The sequence below is a fragment of the Hemitrygon akajei genome, chromosome 14 (genome assembly GCF_048418815.1).
Source record: "Hemitrygon akajei chromosome 14, sHemAka1.3, whole genome shotgun sequence".
Taxonomy (NCBI): Eukaryota; Metazoa; Chordata; class Chondrichthyes; order Myliobatiformes; family Dasyatidae; genus Hemitrygon; species Hemitrygon akajei.
The window spans coordinates 42,581,002-42,603,784 of record NC_133137.1 but is presented as its reverse complement, the minus strand read 5'-3'; the positions used below and the strand labels follow the sequence as shown (position 1 = coordinate 42,603,784).

At 39.9% G+C, this 22,783-nt stretch overlaps 1 protein-coding gene across 1 annotated transcript in view; it reads right to left on the bottom strand.

Moving 5' to 3' along the window:
- Positions 1 to 22,783, bottom strand: part of lta4h (leukotriene A4 hydrolase) — an 83,448-nt gene that overhangs the window by 5,486 nt on the left and 55,179 nt on the right. The window contains exons 11-15 of the mRNA XM_073065909.1: positions 22,014 to 22,125; positions 6,588 to 6,732; positions 6,394 to 6,497; positions 3,199 to 3,269; positions 875 to 929 (exon numbers count right to left, since the gene is read on the bottom strand). Coding sequence (XP_072922010.1) covers positions 875 to 929; positions 3,199 to 3,269; positions 6,394 to 6,497; positions 6,588 to 6,732; positions 22,014 to 22,125 — 487 coding nt within the window. The remainder of the gene's footprint in view (positions 1 to 874; positions 930 to 3,198; positions 3,270 to 6,393; positions 6,498 to 6,587; positions 6,733 to 22,013; positions 22,126 to 22,783) is intronic.

Below are 22,783 nucleotides of genomic sequence, written 5' to 3'. Positions count from 1 at the left end.
CTGCCCAAGTAAATAAGGACTTGATCAGTCACCATCTTCAACGTATTTAAAACTATAGGATCTTCTTTTAAGAAAGCTAACTTCTTAGTGAGGATTGGACTCAAAGTTAGGTTTTTAATTTGTTCAAGTTTATATTTTAGGTTCTCAATCAAATAAAAGTACAATTGCTGGGAATTGTCTAATATGATCAGATGATCAAAACTGCACAGACAACACTACTCCATTGTGGCAGTTTTAACAAGGTGCACAATCAGATTTGAAGTCCAGAAGGTATGGAAATATACAGATCTGAAGCACTGATGGCTTAAGTTATTAAAGCAAAAAGTGCAGAAAACAATGAGTAGCAACTATGGAAAGAGTCAACATTATCAGAACAAAGACACCACAGCAAAGCCCATAGAACTAATGCCTCTCAACACAGGAGACACGAGCTCAATCCAAATTACAAGATGCTCATGTGAAGTTTTCATCTTCTCCCTATGACCACATAGGTTCCGGTTTCCTCCCATGTCCCACAGTCATATGGGTTGGCAAGTTAACTGGCCACTGTAAATTGCCCCTAGAGTGTAGAATCTGAGGGAAGGTGATGAGCATGGTGGAAGAATGAAAATAGCAGGGTATATATTGGATTGAAGTAAACAGACATGGCCAAAGGACTCCTTTCCATGCTGTACTTCTCCATGTCAATGAAGTGTCTCTGGCATTCTGCATTATTTTCAGGTTTTCCAGTATCTGCAGTTTTTTTTCCATTTCAGACAGTCTAGGTGTTTCCTTAATCATTAACCATACATTTCAGTTTATAATTTGGGGGATGACAGCTTCATATTTTTAGAATTTATGGTTTCTTTTTACAGGACAGATCAATTTTACTCACTGCGATCCACCGTTTACAAAGACATATGCAAGCATCAGCCAAAGAAGTGTCGTAACTGCAAAACAAATGCCACTATATTCACTTTGACTGAACATATATTTAACAAGTTGGATGATTAAATGTTTCACAAAGAAACTAACAATGTACACTGGGACCTTTTCATTAAATGGGAAATTGAAAGATCATTGTTCCCAATCAAATACAGACCCTCTATCAATACTGTACTTGATTTTCAATGGTAATACAACAGAATATCTCTGATCAAAATCCTGAATTTCAAATGTTGAACCAAGTACGTTCAATAGCCCTGATTTTTACTACACTACCTTTGACAGTCATGTTTTCAACTATAATCCAAACACTGGAATTCCCTCTTAAACTGTTCTTATCAAAGTCTGGAAACTCATCTCAGCCCTGATATACATTTGCAAATACCCCTGTGAAGCATCTAGAGATATTTTACTGTATTATTTTTATACAAAGTCTCAATATTGAAATAACCGGTTTTCTGGGCTTTAATGAAGTTCAATTATCTTTCCAACATGCAACCTAAAGAAATATTTTAAATATTTCTAAATGAAATTAGATAATTAAATTCTGGTCAACAGCAGATGCCATTTCATTGGCCCATCACTCAGCTTTGGAACACCTGGACAGTTAAGATGCATACATAAAGATGTTCTTTATTGACTACAGCTCAACATTCAATGCCATCATCCCCTCAAACTCTTCATTGAGCCCCAAGGCCAGGATCCCAATACCTCCCTGTGCAACTGGACCCTGATTTCCACACTTGCAGGCCACAGACAGTTCAGAATGGCAATATCTTCACAATCACCATTAACACAAGGGCACCATAAGGCTCGGTGCTTAGACCCCTGCTTTACTCATTTTATACCTATGATTGTGTGACTAACTACAGCACCAATACCATATTTGGGTTTTCTGACAACAAAACTGCTGCTGGCTGGATCAAAGGTAGTGACAAATCAGCATATAGAAGGGAGATTCAAAATTTGGTTGAATGGTGCCACAATAATCTCTCACTCAACACCAGCAAAATCAATGAGTAACTTTAAATTCCTTGGCCTTGGGATCTGTTTTGGGACTAGCACACAAGTGCCATTTTACAGAAGTTTGTGCAGATTCAGCATGTCACTCAATACTTTGATAGACGCACAGTGGTGAGTATCATGGCCTGGTATGGGAACACCAATGCCCAGGAACAAAAAAGTCTACAGAAAGTGGTGAATACAGCCCAGTCCATCACAGGCAAAGTCTTCCCCACCACTGAGCACATTTACATGGAGTGCCACTATAAGAAAGCAGCAACCATCATCAAGGACCCTCACCATCCAGGCCATGCTACTGTATTTTCTCCCTACTACCATCGGGCAAGAGTTCTTAGGTTCTGATCTCCTTTTTTTGTTATTTGTAGCTTTTCTTCTTTTGCACATAGACTATTTGTCAGTCTCCATATATAGTATGTTTTGTAAACTTTCTATTTTAGTTTTTTGTAAATGTCTCCAATAAAATGATTCTCAAGGTAGTAATATGGTGACATGTGCACTTCTGATAATATATTTTACTTTGACCTTGCTCTTGCTTCTAATGTGAATGGGCATGTAATTCTAAAGCCTTTCAGAATCTCTTCCAAATCAACTGCACATTTGATTTAAAAATTCACATCAGACACAGTTTTACACCTTTTCTAACAGATTATTTAATCTAGTATATACAAATCTGCAAGTTTAAAGAACTAGATTGAAAAGTTAAAATCCAAAACAAGAAATGTGTAGGCACCAGGACATACAAATTATTGGTCACAATATTCAAGCATTACAAAAATTGTATAATGTAATAAAATCTTAAAAGGTAAAAATGAGCTATAATTTTTAACATACAAGTCCACTCAAATTATTACTAGTTACTACTCTATAGCAACTGTTAATTTAGATAGTATTTTAAAATAATGCATAGCTTGCTTTCTGTTAGTGAATAAATCAAAGTAAACTGAACCAAAACCTCTCAATTCAATCTACACCATTTTAAGCAAGGCTTTCTTCTATATACTTAAGGTCTAAGATCCAGTTTACTTGCATTCGAAAATAACTTCCCTTGAACTAAATCCTATGTGGTACATTTTAAAACAGTCAAATTTTGGGATTTTTTGTTGTTTATGAATTTTATTTTATTTTAGTCTTTCCTGATAACATGGCATTGAATTACTGGGTGAACATGCAAACTGACTGAAATTCCACTGATCGTCAGTAAGTGTTAACCTATATGTTTTGGTTTAATTAGAACAAAAGATGACAACTCACCGTGGTGTAAATGGTGGTATCCCAGGAGAATGGAACCAAGCATTCCAGTCAACTTGATTCAAAATGTCAGTCTAGTAGAGAGTGAAAGTATTAGTGAGGTACTGATTGCTACTTTGAAATCTTGACTCTTCATGCAGAAAAAACTAAGCATTAAAGTACCGTAAATTCCAGTATATAAGCCGAGAATATGGCCCTAAATTTTGGTCCTAAAATTAGGGGGTCGGCTTATATAGAGGGTGCCAACTTTGGAAAAACGAATACACGGAAGACAAGTCGTATTTATTGGCTGTTTTTGAGTCAAATACAAGAGAAAATATAAACGCTTATGAGATCTACACAAAAAAAAAGATCTACAAAACACATTGTTTCTCAATTTACTTGTACACACTGTTGTCGTCAAACGTTCAGAGCTTGAAACTCTCACACTCTTCATTAACCGACTCTCCGAAAATCGCATCCCATTCTTCGGCAGTCACCATATCATCGTAAGGATTGTCAATTTCTGCTTCGACATCGTGATTTGCAGCTTTACTGGCTGCCAAATCTCCATCGTCTTCTTCCCAAAGCAAATGATCTTCAGTGCCATCCAAAGCACTGCTGATGCTGCACTTCTTGAAGGTCTTCACAATGTACTCAGCCTTCATTTGCTCCCATGATTGCACTACCCACTTGCAAACTGTAGCTAGAGATGTGACCCTCATATTTCCCACTGGAGTGAATGTCTGATTTCCAGACATCATCCATTCGTTCCACTGTTGACACATGAATTCTTTGAATTGTTTGTTTAAACTCACATCTAGTGGCTGGAGCACAGACGTCAAACCACCGGGGATGACTTCAATGTCCGTATTTTCAGCTTTCAATGCTGCTTTTGTCTCACCTGACAAGTGCGCTTTGAACATGTCCCAGACAAGTAGCGACTTTTCCTTCTTGAAACCTACGGGACGTCGATACCACACCTCTTCAACCCACTTCAAGCAACCCGCTTCATCCATTCAACCGTGTTCTTGAATGTAAACAACACCACCCTGTGGAAATTTTTCTTTGGGAATGTTTTCCTCTTAAAAATCACCATTGGTGGTAGTTTGGTCCCATCGACCATACATGTTAGCACAACAGTAAAAAGTTGCTACTCATGTCCAGTTGTTCTGACAAGGACTGTTTTCTCCCCCTTCTGATTGACAATGTGGTTGCCAGCAAAATCAAAGAATGTCGGTGTCTCGTCCATGTTACCAATCAGTGAGAGCGGTAAGAATGTGCCCTTCGATGCTTGATTACAAACGATTGGAAGGCCATAGTCTTATTCTCAAGGCTGCTTGGCAACTTCTGAGCAATCTTTGTTTTTTGTCTCAACACAAGATCACATCTATTCATAAATCGGGTGCACCAACTTCACGTAGCTTTGAAATTTTCGCTGATCTCAGTGTTTTTCGGCCCATTTCAACACTTGAACTCGAATCATTTCTCTGGTAACAATGTATCCAGACAATCGCTGGTGATTCACCCACTCTAAAACATTTTCTTCCAGTTCTGGCCACTGGCACGTTTTCCCGCGGTTTGCACATTTCGTCTTTGGCATTTCTCTCAGCGTGTCCTCTGCCTTTCTCCACTCTCTCACTTGTTTCTCATTTACACTAAACTTCTTAGCAGCTACAGAATTATTCGCTCCTTTAGCAAAATCAACAACCTTCAGCTTGAAGCCAGCAGCATATCGCATTGTTTTATTCTTTTGTACATGGTGGTCGTAAACTCAATACTGAGTACACATACTGATCCCGCCACCCTGTGTTATGTTTTAATGAGATTACGATGGGCACTAAATGGTTTCACAGGGGTTAGATTTCAGAGGATTCTTTACCATTGGGAACCTAATCCAAAATTTCCAGGTACTGGATCTGGCAAAGCTGAGTACCGGCATGTGAGATCTTGTGATCTTTTCTGGTTAAATCAAAAACCTCTACAAAAGGGGTCGGCTTATACAAAGGTAACATGAAAAAGTCACATTTTTAACCTTGAAAATGGGGGGGGGGGGTCTGCATATACTCAGGGTCGGCTTATACACTGGAATTTACAGTAATTAATAAACATTAAATCAACACTGCAATTGTATTGGGCTCTTAACATTTAAGCTCACATTTTATCCAATTCTACTAAAACCTCTGTGTTGGTCACTATTACAAGGAACTCACTGGCCAATCTTTCTACTTACATGTCAGCAAAAACTAAAGCATAAACAAATTAACTAGGGTAGAATTTAATAATTTAATAAAATGTTATACGTATGGCTCCCTCAAGTACAATAGTTACTTAACTACACAACTCTATCTGTATCCTAACATTTTAATCTACAATCTACACCAACCATTTTCCTTTTCAATTGGGGGAAGGGGGAGAAATTAAAATTACTCTTGGGTCATATTTCCCTAACATGGCATTCAATATTTCACTGTTATTATTAATCAAATTGCCTTAAGTGTAACTGGCTCACTTTTTTTTTTAAATACACAGTCAAGGAAAACACTTCTGGAAAGAACTTTTGAAGGAAGCATAAATGTACCAAAGCAGCATGGATTTTGTCTTCCTAACAATATACTTTTTTAATGTAAATTCAAGCAAGGATGCTCCAAAAGAGTATGTTCACTCCACCTACCGTTCAATATGCACAGTGACTGGTAAACAGGGAGGACACATCTGAATCACCAGGTAAAAGAGTCAACTTTTATTTCAACTCCATTTTCTTAGAAAATCAGCATGTTAGAATAACAAAACAACAAAACTGTTAATTTCCAGAACTTTTATTTTAGTGGAAATTTTAATTTTATTTTAGGTTATTTTAGCGGAAAGGGCTCCAAGGACAAAGGTTAGGTAGTCTTGAGGGAATAAAGTAATCAGTACCCAACTATGTTACATTAATGCAGATGTTAAAGAACCGAAGTGAACTTGGTATTTTAAATCAATGTTACAGAGCAAATGGACAACTGGCCTATTTCCAAGGCTATTCTACAGACATATGGTAGAGATATGGAGAGATTCCAGTGTAAAAATTTCAATAATGTTAACAGGAAAGTTAAAAACAAAACTTGCAACCTGCATCCATAGCTTACTCTCAGATTTCTATTTTAAAGGATCATTATGGTTTACTTTGACAAAATGAGAAATCAAAAATCATCATAATACTATTTTAAAGGCATTCACCTTATTAGAAAAATATGAATACAGGCACTTCTTCCACTCTTCTGTGGTTATGGCACTGTAGGCGAAAGTCTGAATATAGAACTTGAGGAAACCCATGAAGATTTCTAAAAGTAAATACATTGCACAAATTTGTTGCGATTTAGCTTTAAATCCCCAGTTAAGAAACTGAAGAACTTTGAACAGGTAATACATACCTGGCCCACCAAGCAACTCCTCTAAATGATAAAGTAAAGCAAATCCCTTCTCATAAGGAACTGAAGAAAATGCATCATCAGGGTCAGTGTCACGGAGGTCAGGAACAAGACTGGTCAAAGAATTAGAAGGACCAAAAGTCTTAATCTAATGGAAAAAATATATTTTAATTACATTTTTTAAGAAGATATTTACCATAGCATGAGACTAAACATACCTACAATAGATCCTATATACAGAAAATTAAACTGGAATTTTTTTTCATTGCATTAGTGAAGTATCTAGTTTATGCTGATAGGGCTTTCCCTTTTCAGTTAAAATGCAGAATTACACAAATAAAATAATTTAAGGCTTTAAGTTACTTACACATAACTGGTATTAACCTTCAGAATCAATTCCACTGCAGAAATTCTACTACTACAGATATAATTATCACAGTACTTTTAGAACATAGAATATTGCAGCAGAGGAAAGGCCCTTCGGCCCATGATGCTGTGTCAACCTTTTAACCTATTCTACGATTAATCTAACACTTCCTACCTACAGTCTTTCATTTTTCTGTCATCCATTTGCCAGAGTCTCTTAAATGCTTTTAATGAATCTGCCTCTACAACCACACCTGGCAGGGTGTTCCATGCACCTACCATTCTATGTAAAAAAAAAGACCCATGACATTCCCCCCTTTTATACTTTCCTCTAATTGCCTTAAAATGATGCCCCTTTATTCTAGCCATTTCTCCCCTGGGAAAAAAGTCTCTGGCTATCCACTTGATCTATGCTTCTTATCGTCCTGTACATTTCTATCAAATCACTTTTCATCTTCCTTCTCTCCAAAGAGAAAGGCCTTGCTCGCTCAACCTGTCCTTATAAGGCATGCATTTTAGTGGCATGCCTATAAGAGAACATTGTATCCAAACACCTATTTCAAGTGCGGCTGCCCCTCCCAGGATACATTGCTGTAGGTGGATATTCACTGCTACAGGTCCCAAGGGATGCTCACAAAATAGAAAAAACTATCAGACAAAGTTATTATTAAATATGCACAAATTTTGAAACACAGCAAATGGTGTGTTATATTCTGTGGAGATGAAAGAGACACCTGGATGATATGTTGCCTCCCATCGTCAGGGTCAGGAATATCTTGAATCAGGTCCACAGCATTCTAAATGAAGACAGTGAAAAGCTGGAGGTTGTAGTACATTTCAGTACCAATGACATAAGTAGGAAAAGGGAAGAGGACCTGAAGAGAGAATACAGGGCATTAGGTAGAAAGCTGAAAATCAGGACCTCCACGGTAATAACCTCTGGATCGCTGCCTGTGCCACACGTTAGAGGGGGTAAGAATAGGATGTTTTGACAGATGAATGCTGAGCCTGAAGAGTTAGTGTAGGAGTCAGGGTTTCAGATTTCTAGATCATTGGGATTCCTCTTCTTTACAAAATGGATGGGTTACACCTGAACCCAACGGGGACCTTGTGGCCAGGTTTGCTGGAGCTGTTGGGGAGATTTTAAACTAATTTGGGCAGGGAGTGGGAACCAGAATGAGGGCTGAGGATGGGTCAGTTGGTATACAACTAGATGCAGTGAGTAGTGAGTCTGTGAGGAAGGACAGGCAGATGATAAGATAAAGTTGCAGTAACTGGGATGAGCTGAAGTGTAACGGGGTCAAAATAGAAAAGGGTGGTGAATACAGGACTGAATGTATTATATTTGAATATGCACAGAATACTGAATAAGGTAGATGATCTACAAGCCCAGTTAGAGATTGGCAGGTATGATGTTGTGGGCATCATTAAGATGCCTGAAAGAAGATCATAATTGCGTACTTAACATCCAGGCATAAACATTGAAAGGATAGACTGGTAAGAAGAGGGAGTGGGGTGGCTCTGTTGGTAAAAATGAAATTGAATCACTAGAAAGGGGTAACATAGGACCAGAAGATGCAGAATCCTTGTGGGTAGAGTTAAGAAACTGCAAAGGTAAAAAGACACTTGTGGGTGTTATACACAGGCCTCTGAACAGTAGCCAGGATGTGGGTAATAAATTACAATGACAGACAGAAAAGGCATAAAAAAAAGGCAATACTGTGATAGTCATGGGGATTTCAATATGCAGGAAGATTGGAAAAATCAGGCTGGTGCTGGATCCCAAGAGAGGGAATTTGTAGAATGCCTATGAGATGGCTTTTTAGAGTAGCTTGTGGTTGAGCCCAACAGGGAAACAGCAATTCTGGATTGAGTGTTGTGTAATGACCCAGATTTGATTAGACAGCTTAAGGTAAAGGAACCCTTCGGAGACAGTGATCATAATATGGGAGAATTCACCCTGCAGTTTGAGGAGGAGAAGCTAATCTATCAGTATCACAGTGGAGTAAAAGGAATCACAAAGGCATGGGAGGAGCTATCAATATTGATTAGAAAGGGACACTAGCAGGGGTGACAGAACAGCATTAACTGGAATTTCTGAAAGCAATTTGCAAAGTACAGGAAAGATATATCCCAAAGATGAAGTATTCTAAAGGGAGGATGAGGCAACCATGGCAGACATGGGAAGTGAAAGACAGCATAAAAGCAGAGGGCCTGTGATACAGCAAATATTAGTAGGAAGGTATAGGATTGGGAAGCTTTTAAAAACCAATAAAAGGCAACTAAAGAGTCAAAAGGAAACAAAACATGAAATATGAAGGTAAACAGCTAATAAGAGGAACAAAAAGTTTTTTCAGAGATATAACAAGCAAAAGAGAGACAAGAGTAGATATTGGACCACTGGAAAATGATGCTGGACAGGTAGTAATGAGAGATAAAGAAATGGCGAACCAACTAATAAGTATTTTGTGTCAGTTTTCAATGTGGAAGACACTAGCAGAATGCCAGAAATGCTAGATGTCAAGGAGCAGAAATGAGTGTCATTGCTATTACTAAGGAAAAGGTGCTTGGGAAGCTGAAAAATCTGAAATAATTAAGTAACATGGATTACATCCCAAGGTTTTGAGAGAGGTAGCTGAAGAGATTGTGGAGGCATTAATAATGATCTTTCAAGTATCACTCTATTTGGAAATAGTTCCTGAGGACTGGAAAGTTTCAAATGCCACAACAAGAAGGGAGCCAAAAGACACAACATTATAGGCCGGTTTACCTGATTTCAGTGGTTTAGAAGATGTCAGAGTCCATTATTAAGGACAAGGTTATGGGATAATTGGAAGCTAATGACAAAGTAGGCCGAAGTCAGCATTGTTTCCTTAGGGGAAATCTTGCCTGACAAAGTTGTTGGAATCCTTTGAGGAAATAACAGGCAGGATAGTCAGTGGATGTTGTTTATTTGGATTTTTAGAAGGCCTTTGATAAGGTGACCCACATGAGTCTGCTTAATAAAATAATAGCCCTAACAAAGCATTACAGGAAAGTTACTAGCATGAATAAAAACTTGACTGGCAGGAGGTAAAGAATGGAAATAAAGGGGGCCTTTTTTGGTTAGCTGCCATTCTTTGCCTCCTGCCAGTCAACCTTTTATCCATGCTAGTAACTTTCCTGTAACAACACACACAAAATGTTGGTGGAACACAGCAGGCCAGGCAGCATCTATAAGGAGAAGCACTGTTGATGAAATGTCGACAGTGCTTCTCCTTATAGATGCTGCCTGGCCTGCTGTGTTCCAACAGCATTTTGAGTGTGTTGTTTGAATTTCCAGCATCTGCAGATTTCCTCATGTTTGCGTTTTAACTTTCCTGTAACGCTTTGTTAAGACTATTATTTTATTAAGCAGACTCAGTGTTGGGACCACTTCTTTTCATGTTATACATCAATGCTTTGGATGAAGGAATTGATGGCTTTTTGGTCAAGTCTGTGGACGAAATGAGGTGGAGAGAGACAAGTAATGTTGAGAAAAAAGAAAGTCTGCAGGAAAACTTAGATTGGGAGAATGAGAAAAGAAGTGGTAGATGGAGCACAGTGTAGGAAGGTGCATGGTCATGCACTTTGGTAGAAGGAATAAAGGTATAGACTATTTTCTAAATGGGGAGACAATTCAAAAATCAGGTGCAAATGGACTCGGGAGTGCTTGGGCATGATTCTTTAAAGGTTAACTTGCAGATTGAGTCAGTTTGTCCTTGAAATGTCAGTTAAAGTTGATACTTGTACCCAGCTGGAAGCCCGAGGAGAATTTATTCATCATATACACAGGGAAAGCACTAGATCCTGAAGTGTTTTACGTTTAGAAACATAGAAATTGAGAAAACCGACAGCACAATACAGGCTCTTCGGCCCACAAAGTTGTGCCGAACATGTCCTTACCTTAAGATATTACTAGACTTCCCCATAGCCCTCTATTTATCTAAGCTCCATGTACCTATCCAAAATTCTCTTAAAAGACCCTATCATATCCGCCTCCACCACCGTTGCCAGCAGCCCTTTCCACACACTCACCTAGTAAAAAACTTACCCCTGACATCTCCTCTGTACCTACTCCCCAGCACTTTAAACCTGTGTCCTCTTGTGGCAACCATTTCAACCCTGAAAAAGCCTCGGACTATCCACACAATCAATGCCCCTCATCATCTAATACACCTCTATCAGGTCACCTCTCATCCTCCTTCGCTCCAAGGAGAAAAGGCCGAGTTCACTCAACCTATTCTCATAAGGCATGCTCCCCAATCCAGGCAACTTCCTTTTAAATCTCCTCTGCACCCTTTCTATGGCTTCCACATCCTTCCCACAGTGAGGCAACCAGAACTGAGCACAGTACTCCAAGTGGGGTCTGACCAGGGTCCTATATAGACTTCTCAGCTCCTAAATTCAATTCCACGATTGATGAAGGCCAAAACACCGTATGCCTTCTTAACCACAGCGTCAACCTGCACTGCTGCTTTGAGCGTCCTATGGACTTGGACCCCAAGATCCCTCTGATCCTCCACACTGCCAAGAGTCTTACCATTAATACTATATTCTGCCATCATTTAACCTACCAAAATGAACCATTTCACACTTATCTGGGTTGAACTCCATCTGCCACTTCTCAGCCCAGTTTTGCATTCTATCAATGTCCCATTGTAACCTCTGGCAGTCCTCTGCACTATCCACAACACCTCCAACCTTTGTGTCATCAGCACACTTACTAACCCATCCTTCCACTTCCTCATCCAGGTCATTAATAAAAATCACGAAGAGTAAGGGTCCCAGAACAGATCCCTGAACCACACCGCTGGTCACCGACCTCCATGCAGAACATGACCACTTTTTGCCTTCTGTAAGCAAGCCAGTTCTGGATCCACAAAGCAATGTCCCCTTGGATCCCATGCCTCCTTACTTTCTCAATAAGCCTTGCATGGGGTACCTTATCGAAAGCCTTGCTGAAATCCATATACACTACATCTATTGCTCTTCTTTTATCAATGTGTTTAGTCACATCCTCAAAAAATTCAATCAGGCTTGTAAGGCACGGCCTGCCCTTGACAAAGCAATGCTGACTATTCCTAATCTATTATACCTCTCCAAATGTTCATAAATCCTGCCTCTCAGGATCTTCTCCATCAACTTACCAACCACTGAGGTAAGACTCTCTGGTCTCTACTCCCTTTCTTGAATAAAGGAAAAACATCAGCAACCCTCCAATCCTCTGGAACCTCTCCCATCCCCATTGGTGATTCAAAGATCTCAGCAATTCCCCATTCCTCAGCAATCTCTTCCCTCGCCTCCCACAGTAGCCTAGAAACATAACATAGAAAATAGGTGCAGGAGTAGGCCATTCGGCTCTTCGAGCCTGCACTGCCATTCAGTATGATCATGGCTGATCATCCAACTCAGAACCCTGTACCAGCTTTCTCTCCATACTCCCTGATCCCTTTAGCCACAAGGACCATATCTAACTTCCTCTTAAATAAAGCCAATGAACCAGCCTCAACTGTTTCCTGTGGCAGAGAATTCCACAGATTCACCACTCTCTGTGTGAAGAAGTTTTTCCTCATCTCGGTCCTAAAAGGCTTCCCCTTTATCCTTAAACTGTGACCCCTCGTTCTGGACTTCCCCAACATCGGAAACAATCTTCCTGCATCTAGCCTGTCCAATCCCTTTAGAATTTTATATGTTTCAATAAGATCCCCTCTCAATCTTCTAAATTCCAGTGAGTATAAGCCTAGTCGATCCAGTCTTTCTTCACATGAAAGTCCTGCCATCCCAGGAATGAATCTGGGAATCAATCAGTCAGCCTGGGGTACATCTTGTCCGGTTCCGGTGACTCATCCAACGATGCTTTCCAAAAGCTCCAGCACATCCTCTTTCTTAATACCTACATGCTCAAGCTTTTCAGTCTGCTGTAAGTCCACACTACAATCATCAAGATCCTTTTCCATAGTGAATACTGAAGTAAAGTATTCAGTAAGTACCTCTGCTATTTCCTCCAGTTCCATACACACTTTCCCCACTGTCACACTTGATAGGTCCTATTCTTTCACGTTATCCTCTTACTTTTCACATACTTGTAGAATGTCTTGGGGTTTTCTTTAATCCTGTCCACCAAGGCCTTCTCATGGCTCCACAAATATCCCCTGAACATTTGTCACATTTCTTCCGTACTTTTCCCTGAGAACACCTGCTCCCAATTTCCTGCCTGATAGCCTCATAATTCCCCTTACTCCAATTAAACGCTTTTCTAATTTGTCTGTTCCTAGCTCTCTCCAATGCTATTGTAAAGGAGATAGAATTATGATCATTATCTCCAAAATGCTCTCCCACTGAGACCTGACCAGGTTCATTTCCCAATACCAAATCAAGTACAGTCTCTCCTCTTGTAGGCTTTATCTACATAGTGTGTCAAGAAACTTTCCTGAACACACCTAAAAAAACTTGTTTAATGAAACTCATTTTATTGAACTCCAAAACCTAAACACAAAATGGCCCTAAAAATCTTTAACATAGTGTCATCATGTTAGACCAGCCTCTTAAAGTGAAACCTCAACTCAATGTCAGTGGTTGTGACTTACGTACATTTCTCCCAATTATGTTACCCTACATTTTCACCATTTAAATATCTGATCTTCCAGTTTTCCTTCCGAAGTGGATGAGCTCACATTTACCAGCTCTTCCTAATTATTAAAGTATGTATATCATGAACAGTTCAACAGCAACCCATGTGGGACTCTGCTCACAAATGACCGCCAACCAGAAACATGTATTTATCCCAACTCCCTGCTTTCTATTGGGTAATCAATCCATCTATCCACACTAATACATTAACACCAACTCCATGTATCCTTATCTCAATGTTAAGTCTTTTATGCGGCATCTTATTAAACACCTTCTGGAAATCCAAGTATACAACATCTTCCTGTTCCCCTCTATGCAATACACATTATATCCTTGAAGAGTTCCAGTTAGTTTGTCAAACAGGACCTCCCTCTCATGAATCCGTGCTGTGTCGGCCTGATGAAAGCAGATTTGCTGCTATTTCTTCCCTCATGATAGCTTCAAGTATTTCCCAAACTAGACATTAAACAAACTGGCAATAATTACCTGCCTTTTGCCTACATTCTTTTTTAAACAGTAGTGTGACGGTCACCGCCTTCCAGTCCACTGGGACCCACCAATAGTACTGAGAACTTCGGTGAATTATCACAAATGTGTCTAGTATAATTTATGCCATTTCATCTAGTACTCCCGGGTGCATCCCGGGGCACTAAAAGAAACCTTGTCTACCTTTAAGTCCATTAATATGCACATCATTACCTCTTTAATGACACTAACCTCCCATCACATCCCATGCTCTTTGGCGTGATAGATCTGTGAAGATCGGCACAAAACATTTGATGCCTTGGCCATTTCTACATTATCCAATATGAATTCCCCCTTCTCAGCTCATCATCCACATTTCTTTTAGCCACCCTTTCCCATTTTATACAATTTAAAACTTCTACTGTTTCTATATTTTTTGTTATATTTTACTTTCATAAAGTATCTTTCCTATTGTTCCTTTATTTTTTGCTTTTTCAAGTTTTCCCAATCATCTAGATGGAGTTTAATGCTGAGAAGTGTGAGGTTCTACATTTTGGCAGGAATAATCCAAATAGAACATACAGGGTAAATGGTAGGGCATTGAGGAATGCAGTGGAACAGAGAGATCTATGAATAACAGTGCATAGTTCCCTGAAGGTGGAGTCTCATGTAGATAGGGTGGTGAAGAAGGCTTTTGGAACGCTGGCCTTTATAAATCAGAGCATTGAGTACAGAAGTTGGGATGTAATGTTAAAATTGTACAAGGCATTGGTAAGGCCAAATTTGGAATATTGTGTACAGTTCTGGTCACCGAATTATAGGAAAGATATCAATAAATTAGAGAGAGTGCAGAGACGATTTACTAGGATGTTACCAGGGTTTCAGCACTTAAGTTACAGAGAAAGGTTGAACAAGTTAGGTCTCTATTCATTGGAGCGTAGAAGGTTGAGGGGGGATTTGATCGAGGTATTTAAAATGTTGAGAGGGATAGATAGAGTTGACGTAAATAGGCTGTTTCCATTGAGAGTAGGGGAGATTCAAACGAGAGGACATGATTTGAGAGTTAGGGGGCAAAAGTTTAAGGGAAACACGAGGGGGTATTTCTTTACTCAGAGAGTGATAGCTGTGTGGAATGAGCTTCCTGTAGAAGTAGTAGAGGCCAGATCAGTTGTGTCATTTAAGGTAAAATTGGATAGGTATATGGATAGGAAAGGAGTGGAGGGTTATGGGCTGAGTGCGGGTAGGTGGGACTAGGTGAGATTAAGAGTTCGGCACGGACTAGGAGGGCCGGAATGGCCTGTTTCCGTGCTGTGATTGTTATATGGTTATATGGTTATATCTAGTTTCCACTACTCTTGGTAACTTTGCAAGTAATAGGTTTTATTCTGATGCCTTCTTTTATTGTCTTGGTTACCTAAGGCTAGCTCTTCCCACCCTTACTGTCCTTGCTCTTACTTATTTAACGAGATACAGCACAGAATAGGCCTTTCTGGCCCTTTGAGTCACACTGCCTAACAACCGGCCTAATCACTGGACAACTTATAATTATCAATTAACCTATTAACTAGCAAGTCTTTGGAGCGTGGGAAGAAACCACATTGAGAAAACCCACGCATTCTAATGGGAGAACATACAGACTCCTTACAGATGACACCAAAATTAAACTCTTGACATCCCAAGCTTAATAGTGTTGTGCTAACTACTATGCTATTGTGGCTTTGGACTGGAATATACTTTTATTGAGCATTGTGAAAAGTTTCACTGTTCCTTCAACTGTTCCACCATTTAACCTGTGTTCCCAGTCTACACTAGTTAGCTCCTCCCTCACCCCATTGTAATCTCCCTTATTTAGGCATAACATACAGGTTTTAGAACAAACTGTTGCACCCTCTATTTGCATGAGAAATTCAATTGCGACTGTGATCACTACAAGATTGCTCACTTTACCCACGTCAATGCATAAGACTAAATCTCAGAATATTTTCCCTTGTAGGCTCACTAATATGCTGTTTAAGAAAGCCATCATAAATACATTTTATGAATTCATCTTCAGGACCAACTTGATTCACCCAATGTTCAAGCTGAAGGCCCCTATCATAATTGCTGAACCATACTCGCAAGCAGATATTTCTTGGTTTATTACCCATTAACTGTAATGCTAATGTTTGGTGGACTATTGACAACTCCCAGTGACTTTTTTCCACTTTACTATTCCGAATCTCTACCAGATGGACTCAACATTCTACACCTTAGATCTTGTATTGTCTCTCATTATAGCCCTGAATTCATCCTTCATTGAGCACTATCCCACTTCCCTTACTTCCTGTCTATCCTTCCCTATTATCTGATATTCTTGGATATTTAATTCCCATTCATCTCCGCCCTGCAAAAGTGTTCCTGTAATAGCCACTAAATCACTCCTTTGTACTGATTTGTGCCATAAGTTCACAGACCTTATTTCAATACTATAGGCAATCAGATGGAGTGCCTTTACACTCAAGTTGTTTTAGAATGTAGTAACCTTTATGCTCTTTGCATTTGTCTTTGCTGTACTCCACTCTGACTTTCCTCTTTTCTAACTTTTCCTTTGCTTTCTTGATTGTTTTGCTCTGACTTTCTACCCGGATCCCCATCCAGCTACCATATTAGTTTAAATCCTCCCCAACAACACGAGGACATAGATTCCAGTCCTGCCCAAGTATAGACCGCCTGGTTTATACTGTGCCACATCCCCAGAACCAGTTCCGATACTCCAGGAATCTGAAACCCTCCCTCCTATATCACTGGTCAACCACATATTCACCCTATGTTGCTATTCCTACTCTGAACAGCCTGCGCCACAGGTAGCAACCCTGAGATTATTACCATTGAGGACCTACCACTTAGTTATCACCTAGTTCCTAAAATTCACCTTGTAGGGCCTCCACCCACTGCTTTCCTACATTGCTGGTCTCTACAAGAGACAACTAATTCCTGACCCTTGCATCTGGGAGGCAACACACCAACCAGAAGCTCCTGTCTTATTGCCTTTACCATGGAATCCTCTACCACAACAGCTCTGCCATTTTTCTCTGCCCTCCCATTCAAAGCTACTCTGATGCCATGATTCTGACTTCCGCTGCCTTCCCCTGACGAGACATCCCCTTCAACAGTATACAAACTGCTTTGGAGGGAGATGACCACAGGGGTCTCCTACACCACATTCCTTCTACTGCTTTGCCTGCTAGTCACCCATTCCCTAGCTTTCCCTAGATCTCCAAACTGTGTGTGACCAGCTCACATCTTATACACATTCTCAGACTGCGGGTGCTCCAGTATATCCATGCACAGATCTATGGCCATCATGCCATCTGTCAGAAGCTGCCACTTGACACACTTCCTGTACACAGTCAGAAACTCAGGCAGCTTCCCTGAGTTCCCACATTGTGCAGGAGCACGAGACAGGGCTGAGCTCACCTGCCCACAACTTACTTTGGTGTTGCTTGCCTTCCTCACCAAAGCCCAAACTTGGACAACCAGCAGTCACTCTCAAAATAGCCGTGCCAAAATGGTTGCTATACTTGACCAAAGCAAAACGTTACTAAAAATACCTTTTCTGTGTTAAATTATTGCCAGAAACAGTGGAGGGGTGAGTGATGACAAGGCAAGTTCAGGAGATGAGCTGAGATGGTGTTGCAAAATCATTGCGGTTGGAGTTTTGGTGCCAGTACAGCTGGCCTGGGTGTGAGGTTGAATTGCTCTAGAGTCTAAAAGGAGAAGTTGGGCCTGGGCGGAGAAGCAAAGCTGGATTGCTCTGGGCGCTGAGCTGATCTGAAGAGCTTAAGAGCGGCTTCAGGCTGGCTGATGAAATCTAGGCCCAGAGCGAGTTGCTGGCTGGTGTGGTGTTGGCCCAGAGCCTTTCACAGCAGCGATGCCTGGGTCCAAGTGCGAGGTATGATACACTGTCTAGACAATTTAAATGCCCTCCCAGATTGGAGGCAAGGACTAATTTCACTCACTCTCCGTAATCTTCACTCCTCTCTCCAGGGTGCTGGAGCTTTTTGCTGTTCCGTCATTGGGTCAATTTAAACGTCAGCCCAAATAGACTGAAAAGAGAGTGCCGGTTGGGATGAGAGCCGATTTTACTCATTCTCTGCAATGGTTATCTCCATGGCTCTGAAGCTACGAAGACTACCCAGGTTGCTGTGCTCTGTGCCCTCTAATATTATGAGCGAAGCTTTGGGCCTACTCCAGGCTGTTCTGGAGTTCAGATCTGACAACTCAATTTTGTTTCGGAATGCCATTGTTGGCTTCAATTGTTTGAATGATTTGTATTTTTTCCTATTTCTTGCGCATAACGTGTTGGTCTTCTATATATTTTTTATCTTTAAATGGGTTCTTTCAAGTTTCTTGCTTTGTGGTTACCTATCAGCAAATCTCAAGGTTGTATAATTTATACATTCTTCAATAATAAATGAATCTTCATTTCATTTTAAAATCTTAAAATTGATTATTATTGAAAATTAACAAAAAAGATACATTAATTCATATTATATATGAAACTTGAATCATATTGGCTGCTGATATTTAGCTAATTAGACAAACATCCATTAACTAACAATTGAAGGATCTCAGCTCAAAACATTGACTATTTTCTCTTCTCTATAGATGCAGTCTGCCTGCTGTGTTCCTCCAGCATTTTGTGTGTGTTGCTAACAATTTGCAATCTTGCCTCTAAATTCCTGCAAGTGAAACTCTTGTGTAAACAACAGGACTTTTCAATTCTCCTGCTCTCACTCCAAATCCCGAATCCTGCAAGTGAAACTCTCAAATAATTCCCGGTAAGAGAAGCTTACAAAATACTCACCTGAGCCTCTGCCTCTTCTTGCCAGAGCACTGAGCCAAAACTTCAGTTCCCCGCTCCAACCCTGTCCACTCATACTAGGGCTTTCCATTTAAACCAAACTTTTTATTGGCCACAGTGAAACTCAAACAATGAGGCTTGCTCTTTTCACTAATTCCCATTCTCAGAGAGCTCACTCACGATCCTCCAAAGTGAAACTCCCATGCAACGAGACTTGCTCTTTTCAATGCCTCCCACTCCCACTCACTATCTTTCAATGTAAAGGCCATTTCTTTAGAAATCAATCATTCTAGTTAAGGGCCAACATTCAACTGTATGTTATTCTGAGATCTAAGACCCTGCCTTCAAAGTACAGATTCACACATGCATGAATTCCTTTGATTGTACTTTTTCAAGCCACGGTTGCTCAGCTTCCTAGCCTCAGGATTAATTAATGCTACCTTGGCCACATCAGGTAATTAACCAAGAGTTTTTCTACTTCAGCTTTAGTCCACAATGGATAGGTAGAGGTGGCACAAGGGAAGCCAGCACCACTGGCAAATTCAGCCATTCATATACTGCATTCATCAGATGCTGTTCCTGAGAAAGTAATCTCAAGCCCATCACCTTTTCGTGCCTTTAAGCCCTGGAAGGTATCCATGACTCCTCTGCATAAAGAAATTGCCTCCATAGATACTGTTTTATTTAAAAATCGACCTGTCTCGATTCCTCTGAACAGCATTTGCCACCCCACCCTCCCCCATATTCCTGAGAGCATTCACTTTCTCTTCCCATCATGACACGATACATCTTAGCAGTAACCTAAGAGCTGCCTGTAACATGCTCGTTTTTGTTTGATAACTGCAGAGGGTGCAGCTGCAAAATTGTGCAATTAATCTGCAGAGATGTTTGTACCAAAAGTGATGCTGCACGGTGTTACATGGGAAAGCAATGGTATCTTGCATTTATCTGTGCCATAGTATTTATGGTCCTTTCGTCATGGAGTCAGTGCATGAAAACAGCCCCTTTAGACCACCAAGTCTATGCTGACAATCAAGCACGCACTTACTCTAATCCAATTTTGTTCGCTTACAATTCCTGCAGGAGAGATTTACAGCAGCCAATTAAAACACCAACTCATACTTTAGAACACAAGAGGAAACTGCAACACCGGGGGAACCGACACAGGCACAGGGAAAACATTCAAACTGCACACAGGCAGCACAGGAGGTTGAACCTGGGTTTCCAACACCAGCACAGTTCCACCTGGATGAAGCAATACTAATTTAATGCTACTTAAATATAAAACAGTTTCTTGACCAAACACCTGATTGGTAGTTTATGAGGGGCAAAACTAATTAAATATCGCTCCAGCCTCACCTCTGGCTATAAACCTACTCACATGTCTGATGTTGACACCAGCTCTGACCACAAACCACTCACACCGCTGAGTGTGAGCTGCATGCCAAACCAACAGGATATCCAAGCAATTGGATGCTTGGATGGGAGTTTTACTACACCTTTTACAAAAACTTGATCAATTTTGTGTCCATACACAAATTCATCAGCAAATATAACAAAATCTCCATACATAAACTTCCAGATTAATCAGAAAGGCTGTGAATACATGACGGATTAATGCTCCAGACTTGTAATAATATGAGTCATGGCAATAAAAGTTCATCATAACTCAGTTCCTCTCTTCATAGATCACGGCCTAACTTGCTTAGGTTTTTGCTTTTGGATTCCAGATTAATTACCCTGGATTAATTTGGGAGATGAAACATTTCCACTGAAAATTTTCTTATTTTCAATTACAATCTCCAGCAAATGGAAGACATTAGCAGAGAAAATTCAACATTAGAGCAACTTAGAGACACAACTAGTGAATTTCTACTTCACCGCTCCAGAGAACTGAGTTCAAGCCTTACTTCGGGTACCAGCTGTGTGGAATTTGTATGGATTCCCTATTACTGTGTTGGTATCTTCTAGGTGTTCTAGCTTTTCTTCCCACACCCCAAAGTAATTTAATTTAACTTTGCATCATATTTGGCACAGATATTACTGTGCTGTGCTATGTTCTATGTGCAGGTTGGTAGGTTAATTGGATCCTGTAAATTGACTATAATGTTTAGGTAAATGGTAAAATCTGGGGGGTGGGTGGCATCGGAAGTCTTTTTATTTTTCCCATACATGCAAGATCAATGGATAACTGATGATTGGAGTAGACTTGGTAGGCTGAAAGGTCAGTTTCAGTGTTGACTCGATATGAATCTAAAATAGAAGCACTTTGAAAATGGAAGATTTAAAAACAGTTTAAAAGCATTTTAAAAAGGATGCATTCTTTAATGAAATAAAGACTTGTGTTCTGCTGTCAAAAGCATGCTAAAATAGTTCTATCTACTAGATTTGTTCAATTATACTGTACTTGCCATATAATTATACACATTTTGGGAAGTGGTAATGGAATAGGGGAAGGGAGATGGGCTAAAATGCTCAAAGTATGTAAAATTGCAAATGTAATAAACCTATGCAAAATAAGGAAAGAAACCTACAAGCCACTTACTGAATCTGATATGGGAAATGTGTTACAATCCATTTACAATTAGCATAATCAACAGTTTAATGAAAGGGAAATATAGAATATTGTGGTGCACAGCAAATTGGTGTACACAAATCGAAGTTAGCAAACAGGTATAGTAAGCAATTAGAAGTCAAATTAAATATTAGCTTATATTTGAAAGGGCATGCAGTTTTAAAGTATGTACTGTACAAGGTGTGGCAATATAACACATCTCTGATTCTCCAACAAGAGCAGTGAAGATGGAGCCTTCCAGGTATACTTCTGAATGACACAGAACTCAACAATTAGAAAAAGGAGGAAAGCTAGGTTAGATTAACTTTGGACTCAATGCACAATGGAACAGGCTCAAAGGGCTGCTCCTCTATCTTGTATTTTCTTGCACGGTAACGAACAAGACTACAAGTAATTGTACATAACATTTATCTCAATTTTCCCTCCCAATTAACTGTGAAGTGACATACACCAACACTTCTGATGGAAAAATACACTACAGCTACAGAATACAAGCTTATTAGGATTTGTTTAACTATCATGTACTTACTGCTTCCAGTAGATCTTTCCAGCCTCCAATAGCTACAAATTGCCTGAATTTCTCATCATACATACAACGAGCTATCATGCGTTCCAGGTACACTGTATGGCCTTCATTTAACCTAATATCAGGAATAAAGAAATCACTGGTTCATTCCATCAAATGTGATTCCAAAACTTGTTATATGTACTGGAATATAGCAGGCCAACACAAAAATATTGTAGAACATTCTACATGAATGCCGGAACTGGAAGAGTAACTAATCCAGTCATGTGGGGCATGATTTAAAATCAGCAACACCTAATTGGTACAGCAAGGCTTCTGTGGCAGCAGTATTGGATTATGCAGGTGTACTCTAGGATAACAGAATAAAAAATTAAGTATAACTAGCAACATGATTTTAAATGGTAGTTTACAAAGAAATTACATTACATAACACAGAATAGGCAAGAGGTAATATGGAAAGATGCAAAAGCAACAATAGTTGTAGTGGGTGTCTTTAGCTTCCTGAATATTGACTGGGACTCTTAGTTTCAGCAGCTTAGATGAAGCAGAATTGGCAAGATGCCTTCAGAAAGGTTTCTTTACACAGTATATAGATAATCCTTTCAGGAAAGGTTATACTAGATCTTGTATTGTAAAATGAGCCTGGCCAGATCATCAACTGTTCAGTGGGAGAGCATTTTGGAGATAGTGATTATAATTCCAAAAGTCTTCTGACAAGTATAGACAAGGATAAGGCTTTGACTTTTTGGGGGGGCAGGGGGGAGGAGATAAGA